The sequence below is a fragment of the Simochromis diagramma genome, unplaced genomic scaffold, assembly GCF_900408965.1.
Source record: "Simochromis diagramma unplaced genomic scaffold, fSimDia1.1 OVJJ01000596.1, whole genome shotgun sequence".
Classification (NCBI taxonomy): domain Eukaryota; kingdom Metazoa; phylum Chordata; class Actinopteri; order Cichliformes; family Cichlidae; genus Simochromis; species Simochromis diagramma.
In genome coordinates, this window is record NW_024387245.1 from 24,937,799 (window position 1) to 24,949,990 (window position 12,192).

General features: G+C 43.0%; 1 protein-coding gene across 9 annotated transcripts in view; it reads left to right on the forward strand.

The window, feature by feature from the left end:
* The window catches only part of pip5kl1 (phosphatidylinositol-4-phosphate 5-kinase-like 1), a 71,290-nt gene extending 59,376 nt beyond the window's left edge, over positions 1–11,914 (forward strand). For all 9 annotated transcript variants that reach the window (XM_040000268.1, XM_040000270.1, XM_040000272.1 and 6 more), the window contains one exon: positions 9,207–11,914. In XM_040000268.1, coding sequence (XP_039856202.1) covers positions 9,207–9,648 — 442 coding nt within the window. In that variant the 3' untranslated portion in view covers positions 9,649–11,914. The remainder of the gene's footprint in view (positions 1–9,206) is intronic.
* Positions 11,915–12,192: the final 278 nt, after the last annotated feature.

Below are 12,192 nucleotides of genomic sequence, written 5' to 3' on the forward strand. Positions count from 1 at the left end.
CATTTTTGTTGCATTTAGAGAGTTCTGATTGCGTATTAATTTTGGGAGGATTCCAGCAATTTTAAAACACTGAAAAGTGATGAACTGCTTCAATTCTTCATGATTCAACAAGGTGTTAGAAACATTCCTCTGAGACTTTGGTCCATATTGACATCACACATCACACAGTTGCTGCAGCTTCAATCCAAATGTCACAGCAGAAATCAAACTTCATCGAACCACGCAACGTTTTTCTATCCAAGCATGAAACCTGGTGTGCTCTCCTGCTGCTGCATCTGCTTCAAGATTCAACATGTGTGTTCAGAGAGGGGTTTTTTTTTTTTGTTTATTTGGGTTTTTGTTTTTGTTTTTTGTTGCCTTCCTATCAGGTCAAAGCAGTCTGGCAATTCTCTTTTGTCAGCCTCATTAACAGGACATGTTTATCCAGAGAACTGCCTGGCACTTGATATTTTCTCTCTCTTCTCAGACTATTCTCTGTAAACTCTAGATATGGTTGTACGGGAAAATCTCAGCAGCTAAGCAGTTTCTGAAACTCTCAGATCAGCCGGTCTGGCACTAATGGCACTGCCTCATTCAAATTCCCTATCCTGATGCTCGGTTTAATCTTCAAAAGGTTTACGTGCCTAAATGCACAGAATTTCTGCCATGTGAGTCGCAAATTAAACATTTTTTAAACATGGCTGTTAAAATGTTGGGTAACGCCTCGTGAGAATTGCACTGCATCACTGTTTTAGGAAACCTGAGACTTCTGTCTCAGCCAGTGCTCTTTGAACTAACAACCACAGAAAGTACAGAGAGCCTCACCAGCAGACTGGGTTTGGTTTGTTTCTTTGCTGACATTACAATAAATATAGATAAATCTCTTAACACCAGATTTATCCATACAATAACAAATACCTGCAGTCATGACAACATGCAAGCATGGAGAAAGTGAAAGCACAGCATGACATCATTATGATCTTTAAGGTGTATGAAACAAAAGCTCCAAATGAACACGAAAACAATCAAACGTGTTTTAAAATCCAGCTGCTGTATTAACAAGGTTAACTCAGCAGATGGAGCACTACAGACAAAATAAGAGAAAACAATCAGAAACAACTCGCTGGCCGAATGTTTTTTTTCATTCCTAAAATAAAAGTGGAACATCGGGAGCATCAGACACCTCGTCCTAAGCCAGAAATTGTAATTTCCATTAGTGTGTGACGCATGCTGCTTCATCACTCACTCACATCCAGAGCAGTGGGCTGGGCTCCCAGACTACGCTTCCTGCATAGGGTCCTGTTGCAGGATTCCTGCACTTAAGTTTGTTTTTTTTTCACTCTGCTTTAAATTAGAAGAAAACTGAGTCATTACTGGTTTTGCTCAGTTACAGACTGTAGACACAGCTTCAGACGAATATAAAATTCAGACACTGAGTCATGGCTGCTTTTTTGTTTTTGGCCCACGATATGCTTGATATCTGGCTTCAATTCAAGCACAAGCCCTGAATCACAGAATAATATAATGCATGTGGAGCTCAAATATTTACACTGAATATTTTGTATTTGAATTGCATGCAAACCATTTAGCTACCCCTTGATATGTATCTAACTGTTATATTTCATTTATTTGGGTTTATTAGAGTTGTTATTTGCATATTTAGGTTTCTCAAATCAATGTGCGTGCCTAATAAGAATTATAATAAATATTTTGATGTCCATTAGTAGAAATGGGCCTTCATGGTCAGTGTCTGAGGTCTTCTTCCCCAAGCTATAAAGCCTGCTTCATTTAGCCCTGTAAAGTCTGACTGATATGCCTCTAAGCTCTTTGTTGCTTTTCTCTTGAACATATGTTTGCATGATGATATAGAGCCAATGGTCTAACTAATAATTAAACTTTTTGTAATTAAAATAAACAAGGGTTAGTTAGATTTAATTCCTGGTTGAATTTATAACTTTACTCGCTTAGAAAGAAATTAACAGATTCTAACTTTTATGGTACTTTAATTTTAATGGAGAGAGACAGGATATCAAAAATACCAAAAAGCCAGAAAAAAAACCTATTACATAAACATTATACATTGATTTGCATGTCATTGAGTGGCTCATCCAAATTTCAATTCGTCATGTTCCTAAAGCACCCCTGTCATTCCAACCTCTCCAACACTGTGATAAAGACCAAAGAGCTGACAAAGGGAGTCAGGGACAAGACTGTAGACATGCTTAAGGCTGGAAGGGGGGAAAGGGCCATCAGCAAGAAGCTTGGTGCCGAGGTGATGAGTGTTGATCCAATTATACGGTAATGGAAGAAATATGAAATGACCATCAGTGGCCCTGGGTCTGGAATGTCATGCAAGATTTTGCCTCATGAAGGGAAGATGATCTTTAAAAGGTGGTGGATGACCCAAAACCTAATGACAGGAACTTGTTAATGATCAGGTGACCACCTACACTAAATGCCTTACCTCTGTGCTTGTCAACAAGGGTTTCTGCACTACTTCTGTGGTGAATCTTTGTAGACCTTGCAACGTAACTGAGATTAATAGCTGACACCATTACCAGGATTCATGCTTTTCTGTGATGTTTTATGTGTTAATTACTTTGTGGTTGTGTCCCACAGCTTCATCTGTCCTTATACTAAAGTGATGATTCTTATTCTCTCACTGATAAAATTAAAAGCTGCAATGAAAAAGTAGCCTGAAATCCACAGCAGCAATCGACAGTACTGAAAAGCAGTTATATTTCCACAGCAATGCACGTCAGCTTTAGTGTATGTTAAGTGACAGGATTACAGAGGCCTCTGTGTTTTTGATGTACCTGTGGTCTGTAAGTCCTCAGTGGTGGACTCTGCTCTTCAGGTGATTTGTTTGCATTTATAAAATGTTTTTTAGTGACTTAGCAATCAAAAATATAATCATTCTACCTAAAATACATTAGAAACATGACGTTTTGGTTTACCATGTGAGTGGTAAACCAAATGCCTTACCACCCCCAACCCTAAATCCAAATCAATATTAAAAAGCATTTTTAGTAACTAATTAGGTATGTAATCTCTGCACACCAGCCCGAACAGTAGTTTCTAAATCTGTTGGAAACTCCGTCATCAGTCTCTCCTGACATTTTTTCCAAAGCTGGTAGGGTTTGGTGTGTTTTACCGCAGCTGTTTAAGCCCTGACTACAAAGCACCATAAAAGATTTGATAAAGCCAACTTTTAGTGAAGGTGAATATCAAGACCTCAACTATAAAAACATAAATTAGCATAGCTTCCAAAGAAACCGTGAATGCATAAATGTCTTACAGTTAAATCAAAACCAACAGGTCATTAGCAGCTCATTTGCAGTTAAAGTTAGAGCTAGGGTTAGGTTCACAGTTTTTTCTTTTCAGTTTCTGAAATTGGCACCAGTGCCCAATTTTTGAATTATAAATAGCTGCAAGTGCACATTCAGGACTGTGTGTCTCATTTAGACACTCAGACACTGAGCCATGTGCTAATTGCACACATTTCTGCATCTCTGCCATTCAAAGACACTGTGTATATAGTTTATTGTGTGAATGCCGTGAGGCCCGGGTTCAAATCCTGCTTATGGCAACAATTTTTTCAGTTAACAGTTCAACCTTTTTAACTCTTTTCAACATAAATTTCAGCTTCTTCACCCCTTTGTAGCACAAATTCCAGATTCTTCAGCTGTTTTCAGCAAAAACCTCAGCTTCTTTACCTCTTTTCAGCACAAAGTTCTGCTTCTTTACACCTTTTCAGAAGAAACTTTTGCTTCTTTACCTCTTTTCAGCAGAAGTTTCAGCTTCTTGGCCTGTTTTCAGTAGAATTTTCAGTATCTTCATCTCTTTTTAGCAGAACGTTCAATAGGTTCACCTCTTTTCAGCAGACAGTTCAGCTTTTCCCACCTCTTTTCAGCACAAATCTAAGCCTCTTCTGCTCTTTTCAGCAGAATTTTCAGTTTCTCCATCTCTTTTTTGCTGAACATTCAGCTTTTTCACCTCTTTTCAGCACAAATTTCAGTTTCTTCACTGCTGTTGAGCACAAAGTTCTGCTTCTTCACCTCTTTTCAGCACAATTCAGCTTCTTCTGCACAGTGCACATTTTTTCTCTCATCATATCGTTGCTTGGGAGTAGAACTGGTTTGGCTTAGTGGGATGAGCAGCCGCTGTGAGACCCGGTGGCGAAGGTTCGAATCCTACCTGTGGCGGTTGCCGCACATCTTCCCTGCTTGCATGCACACTGCTTTCTTATCACTCTGCAGTATACCCTTTCAAATACAGCCATCTTCAGCAAGCACTTCAGCTTCTACACCTCTGTTCAGCAGATAATTCTGCTTCTTCAGCTGTTTAGCAGATTCCACTACATGGCATTCACACTTTCGCAGGAAATGCAACTGTTTCTAGTTTTATGTAATATTCAGTACTGAACTTAAAACTTTTCAAGGAATCAATTTATCATTCAGTGTTTTCATAAAAGCCTTATTTTTACACAAACGAGGTTTAAGGCCTGGAGAAGTTTGAAGCTTTTTGTCCTCCACAATGGAAAATGGCTAAAAATAAAAAGCCACTTTAGCCACCTCCTAATTTTATTAATTCTGTGCTCAGCTTTGAGTCTCTAACATCATTAAAACATAGCCGCTACTGCTCATTTTACATTTTTCGCTTGTGTTTTCACTCTTTCCCAACATGCTCAAATCTCTAGATTCATATATGTCCAAATTCCTTTGGAAAAATAAGCCCCCACGTATAAGCTTAAAAACACTACAAAAGACCAAGGATAAAGGAGGACCAGAACTGCCTAACTTTCAGCACTACTTCTTAGCCAACAGGCTTCAGTTTATCTCAGGATGGCTAAAACATACCCTCTTAGATGAACCTTGGCTAGATGTAGAACAAGCACTTTGCAATAATCTAGAGATCTCAGATCTACCATTTATCAGCTCAAACATCCAACGACATGAATGCTTCAAAAGCGTCAACATTGGCTCTTCTCTGACAGCATGGTGGGAGTTTCTGAAGTTGACAGAGTCTTCATTAATCCCATGCAAACGTACACCTATCTGGAACAACCCTGACATATTACAAAACAATAATATGATAAACTTTTCAGATTGGAGTGGTAAAAGAATCAAATATGTAGAACATATACTAGAAGGAACAGAATTTATTTCATTTGACAGACTAGTTACACAATATGGGATCAACAAGAAAAGATTTTTAGAATATCAACAAATTAAATCCTAATAAACTACAAACAGCACCAAGTGTGGTTCAATTTCTTACTCTTAAAACCCCCAAATTACTATCCAAAATATACAGAATGCTTTCTAAAACAGATGAATCAATATCACTTCCTATTGCAAAATGGGAAGCGGATTTATCAGTTAACTTAGACCAAAACTTCTGGTCTCAGATTTGCTTAAAAACCTTTCATCTAATCAGAAATCCCAGTCTTCAATTAATTCAATATGCACTATACAGCTCATCGGATATTCAAGATGGGCTTTACGTCTACCACGAACTGCTCACACTGCCAAACCAATTCACCGGACAGTTATATCCACGCTCTTTGGTTCTGTCCACCAGTTCAGAAGTTTTGGCGCAAGATATGTGAAGACTTATCAAAGTGTCTGAAATGTAACATTCCAAACTTAGTGTGTTTGTTGGGCAGCTTAGATAATGTCACTTCAGAAAAGAATATAGCCCATATGGTTTTCACTGCCCTATGCATAGCCAAGAAAACAGTCCTCATGAACTGGAAAAATAAAAATAATCTTGATTCTAACCAATATAGAAATTATCTATTAGATTACATTAGTCTTGATACAGCCTCTGCCACCACATCAGATCAATTGCTCTGGGCTCCTTTGATCAGCTCCATCACCTAGTGGGGGTGGGGGGTCATAGTTTGGTCCCGCCTTCACTGTTGTGATTGGTGTGGGGGTAGGGACAGGCTTAGGGTGTCGGGGGGTTCCCCAGGAGCATCTTCCATGGGGGGCTCAACCCGGGGTAGCGGTCATGGCCAATTAGGGGCTCTGTTGGCTCTTAGGTGACGGTTTCCTCGTGGCTGCGTGCAGCGGGGCTAGGGGAGGGTCTGTGCTGACGGACGTGGGTTACTGACCTGGTAGCCTGGCTGCCCCTGGGTGGGTCCGGAAGAGGCGTGAGGTTCTGGGGGCGCTCCGGCTCTGGACTGGGGCCCTGGCCGGGCTTTGGGGACTTGGGTCCTGGTTGGTGTGTTGCCGGGGTAGTGGGCGGGTGGGTGCATGGGGGCCCGGCCCTGGCGCAGGGTGCCGCCGGTGCGTCGAGCCACCTGGGGGGCTCTTCAACTGGTGGGGGGGGGGGGGGGGTCACATCTCGCAGGCGCTTTCCTCTCTTCAGGAACTCTCTCTGCAGGAGGGGGAGATACAGGAGAGTTGGAGGAAGATCTCAGCCTGGGCGTCTATCGTCTTGATGACTGGATGATGGGGTGGGTGCAGTTTTCTCTGTGGTGGGGTTGGGTGGACTGTCCCGGGCTCTGTGGGGCCAGGCGACGCTCCTGCACTGGGCCCCGGTCTGGATGGGCCTGGGCCCACTTTCCCTGGCGGGTCGCGGAGTATGGGGGTGCCTACTGGGGTCAGCGGGGGAGCTGGCCCCAGGGAGGGGTCACTTGCCCCTCCCTTCCTTCCCTCCCCATCTCCAGCTGCCTCCCTCTTCCCGCTCCACCACAACCACTGACACATGCAGGGCCTTGGAGTAGGGGTGTGTCACCAGGGTGCAGAGGAGGCATCCCCCCCCCTCTGTCCCCTTCTGGCTGCCTCTGCCTCAATTTTATCCCACAACTCAGACATTCACATTACTCACACTCTCATTACACATACATATAGGATCTTGGGGGTGGGCACGCTACACGGAATCCAAATTACCATCAGGGTGTACACCTCACCCCTGGCGTCGTTGCCCACCTCTCAATTTTAAATACACGTAGACATTGAGGGTTAGCAGGAGGGACTATGCGCTTACCTGCTGCTCTCTGGCAGGTAGCTCCATGCCCTCCTGGGTTTTAAACGCACCTTAGAACACACATGCATCAACACTACAATGAGCGGGTGGAGGGAGGTTTGGAGTCTTCTCTCACCCCCGTTCTCTGCGGCCTGCTGGAGCGGGGGGGCTAGGAGAAGGAGTTGGCCGTCCAACTGGGGTCTGGAATGTGGGGCCTCCCTGCTGCTGCGGAGTCGGGGCGGTCTGCTTCTCCCCACCGCAGGGAAAAGGGTAACACTACCTGGGTCTGGGTGCAGTTCCCCCCTCCAGGGGCAAGGGTACCTAGACTCGGTTCGTAGAGTACGCTTGGGGAGTGTGATCGTGTGTGCAGCGTCTCTTTATGTTTGTCTCCACGTTGGTTGAGTGTGGAGTAAGTGCATATGAGAGCATGAGGGTGGGAATGGATGTTTTTATCTGTGTGTGCCTGTATGTCTGTGTCTATATGTCAGGTTGGGTATCAGACGCCACCTCTCTGGGGACATCTCAGGCCCTCCAAGGTTTGGAGGCCTATCTCCCCCCACCACTTCCCCTGCCGGTGGCGGACCCCCTCAGACATCGGTGCGTTGGTGGTTCTTTGTGTCCGGGGATGGGCGTCCGGGTACACACCGGCTCACTCCTTGGTGGCTGCTTATCGGGGCCTGGAGCCTGGGGCTCGCTTGGGCCACTTCGGAGGTGGGGTGCCCCCGGCCTCTCGGCCTGGGGCTCGGTCACTCAGGCACAGCTGGCTGCCGTCGGAGCTCACGGGCACGTCACTGCAACCCCCCCTGGCTTCTGCTCCGCGGCTGCTGAGTGAGCCCTCATCTGGGACTCTCCTCAGTTCTTACTGGGACAGTGGCGCGGTTGCCCCTCTGTTGGTCTTCCTTGGTCTCTTGTGTTCTGAGGGCCTCTGGATGTCTGGAGTTTTGATCTCCTCCATACCTGCTTCATGCCCTGGAGGACGGGGCTGTGGCCCCCCCACACCCTCTAGCAGATCATTACGTGAAGGAACCTTTTAAAAAAACAAGCGCGTCCATGCTCACAAGTGTACACACGGGTGATCACACCCACAAACTACACCCTTTTTGGCTCCTACCTCAAAGCACACTGTGTTCTGTTGATCTTATGTGCTGCGCAATAATGTTTAATATTTAGTATTTACTGTCATATTCCCATTTATCATTGTGATGTTGTTTATTCTATTACTCTTGTTCTCTTCTGCTTGTTTTCTTTTTTCTTTCTCAACAGGTGATCCAGGTGATCGATATATGTATTTTTTTTCCTGCTTATTCTGTTGGTTTTTGTTTTTTGCCCTTCTCCCCCGTCCCTCTTCTCAGCTGTTTTTCTTTCCCTCTTTCTTTCTCCCCTTCTTTCCCCCAGTCAAGTCTGTCCCGTATTCAGCAAGTGAAAATAAAATAAACAATAAAAGGTGAATCAAATGGACCATTACGACAAGGCTGGGATGGTCAATTTGGTAAAGTAAATCCGTTGGGCATCTTTCTTCGCCTTTAGACAATAATTCTGATGGCAAAAGAGCCAAACGGGACAGGCAAAAAAAAAAAAAAAACATGCTCAAATTTAATTCGGTTCCCTGTCTCTCTGTGCACCTTGCCATTTTGTGTGAAAATCCCATTAGATCAGGATTTCTGACTCAGACTATCCTGTCTGGCACCACCAACCACACCAAGTTCCAAGTCAATTTAATAAGCCCTTTTTTCCATTCTGATGTTCAGCCAGCAGTCGTTTCAACCATGTCCACATGCCTTAGTGCATTCTTCTATAGGAGTGGTGGATGAAATATTTGCCTTTACCATCTTGACACCCATTAGGCCAGCAATAACCAGTGTGGAATTTTAGGGTTGCTCTGGGTTGCTTTTATTTAGGCACATTTCTCAGAAACCAAAAGATATTACCTTTCAGATTTTTGACTATATATTCTCTTAACATATTTTCTTTTTAACTGTTTCAAATATGAATAAATATTATAAAAAATGGTAGACTGTAACCTAACCCAAGCCCCAGGCTTAACCCTAAATGAGTCATCAGTTACCTGGTGTTCAGAAATTAATGCATGAGTATAATGGCGTGAGAATTCAATGTGTATATTCAGTCTGGATTCACTTGGTGCCCTAAACTCTGTTGCAATCTGTCTAGACCGGACTGAAAGGATTACAAAAGGGTCAATTAGGGTGTCCGTTTCAGTGACTCATTCTCATCTGTATGGCTTTTCTTTTCAGGTCTGTGAATCCAGGCTCCAGTCCAATCCATATGAATGCAGCCACAGTTCCCGGAGCAGTCGTGGACGAGGACCCTGCCCTGTCCTTATCTGAAACAGACAGCGGCTTAAAGACACCACACTCTCAAGCTGCATCAAGGAGCAGCTCTCCTCGAACATGTGCAAAGGATGCTGGGCCAGCGAGCACCAAGGCTGAGCTGCAAGACTTCCAAGCCCAAAACCGACGTTTGCTGCCAAACTTAAAGAATCCTCTTCACATCATTGATGGCCCCGAGCAGCGCTACTTTGTCGGCATCATTGACATTTTCACAGTTTACAGTTTTAAGAAGAGGCTGGAGCATTTGTGGAAGAGGTTGAGGCACCCCGGTCGGTCCTTCTCAACCGTCAGTCCACAGACTTACTGCCTCAGGCTGTGTCAGTGGGTGCAAGACCACACCAAGTAGAGCCTGAACAAGAGGTGGAAACTCATTTCCACTTCTCACCTGCAAGTCCAAATAACCAAAGTTCAAACGCATGGCGTAAAGCACGTTTCCTCTCCAACCTTCTCATCATAAGAACTTCAGACATTAAATGTGGGCCTCACCTCTGAGCCTTTAGCAGATACCAAAATGATTTTTGCACACACATAAATTAGATTTTGTAGAAAATGGATGGATGGCTGATTACGAAACAATGCAATGAAACAGGCTGTACGCAAATAGGAATTTCATTATTTATTTGAACATTTTTTTGGATTGGATTACTTCTTTATACTTCCTTAACCTGCCAAATAGTTTTAAGACAAGTATGCGTTTCAGCCCACTGTGTTCAAATTTTAGAATTATATTCTGGATTTGACGCTTCAAGCTGAATGTTTGGGGTATCTTAGCTTGCTATGACCATGAATCTGAGCCGAAAACTCTGTACTTGGGCCCACCCTAAAGCATAAGCTGCTTTATTCTACATTTTGACTGAGTGGGACCATAAGTTACAGACTAAACACCAAGTTGTGTTCAAAATGGCTTAAATTGAGTGACTCTGACCACAAACACATCAAGAAAGTGATTAGAGAAGTCGTGAATCCAAAACAACACAGGGTTATTTTCTGATTTCTCTTCTATACATTCATACTTCTTTTTGCAACCAGAGGGTTTTAAAAGTAATGCAGGTGTAATGCCTTTAATACACAGAGACTGTGATGTCCTCTATCCAGCTGTTATTGTTTCTATCCACTTCTTCTTCTGTTACTGCTAATGCTACCTCAGAAAGACTAATTTAAATACATGGGTGCATTAAAGGGTTAAATAAATACTTGTTTTGTGTTTTGCAAACCAGTGAGTTTGTGAAGCAAATATATTTGCAGCACAGGGAGCCTCATTCCTCAAGATCACATACATGTTCTAGCATCATGGAATAAAGCTGACTTGCAATCTTTTTTCTTTTTAATATATTTTCATTCTCATTGACTTCTGTAATGTACAGGGTGGACCTACAGCCATGGACCTTCTGTTTTTCCCCATCTACAGGGTGGGCCATTTATATTATATATAATAAAATGGGCCGCCTTCTAAATGGCCACCATGGTCACCACCCATCTTTTTTTTGTGATCAACATTTTATTGATTTAAAACGGGGTTGGGGGGGGTAGGTACAGACATATACAGCACAACTGTAAACTGCAGTAGCAAAGCAAACATTAGCAAACAAGGCATAGGGACAGCAAAGAAAAGACACAAAAACACAAAGTTAAAACCAATTATTGCCTCTTCCAGGAGATAACTCTGGATGAGAAGATTTTCCAAGCGTCAACAGTCGTGGGTCGAGCTTTATTTAATTTTGCTGTGGTATGTTCAAAACCAATAACACGGATAAGACATCGTCTCCAGAATGATTCCATACAAATGTCAGGACAGAACCATTGCTTTGTAATAGTCTTCTTTGCGGATGTGAATCCAGCGAACAACATTTTGCATTGCATTTGTTTTAAGGAGATTTCAGGGTCACCACCCATCTTGAGGAGTTTGCCCCCTCACATATATTAATGTGCCACAAACAGGACTTTAATATCACCAACCATTCCCATTTTATTATATATAATATAAATGGTTCACCCTGTAGATGGGGGAAAAACAGAAGGTCCATGGCTGTAGGTTCATGTCATCTTACCCTTAGATTTGAAAAAAACATTTGAGAGAAACAAATTAAAAACAGGTAATTGAATTTTCTCTATAAATTATATTGTTCATGAGTGTGCTTGCATTTCTCAGCAAAACATTTTTTTTCTCCTAACTCAGCTACGCCTATGCAGGGCCAACCCAAATACGCAGGGCAAAGCTGCTCTGCAATCAAAGTCCACTCGAAAATCATTCCCCATGTGCCTTGAAAACCTCTGTACTGACGTCTTTGAGTAAACTGAATCCAAATTTCCATTTTGGAACAACGACACCCGAATAAATGAAAGCATAGGGTGATGTTAGAGAGCTAATAGTAAAAGAGCTTAGTGTAACTTCCAGAAAACCACTGCTGTTATTAACATCCATTAAATTAACTGCAGTTAATAATCTGGTGTTTCCAACCAATGCCAATGACTTGAACAAACCATTGTTTGATAAAGTGGAAGTAAAAGTGCTGCAGGAATCTGATAAACTGACTGGAAGTTTCTGGCACTGAAAGCAAAGTGAAAATGCCTTAAAAATAAATAGATGGAGGAAAAAAAGTAATAAAAAGATTAAAAAAAAATAGTTAAATAATTTAATAGATGGGTTTATTAAACCCTTGTGGGGATAGGTTAATTGGAAAATCCAAATTGCCATTCAGTGTGAATGTGCGAGTGAATGTGAGCGCGAATGGTTGTCTGTCCCTGAGTGTTGGCCCTGCGACAGACTGGTGACCTGTCCAGGGTGTACCCCGCCTCTCGCCCTATGACAGCTGGGATAGGCTCCAGCGCCCCCCGCGACCCTGAAAAGGAGAAGCGTAAGCGAATGGATGAATGATGGGTTTATTAAACA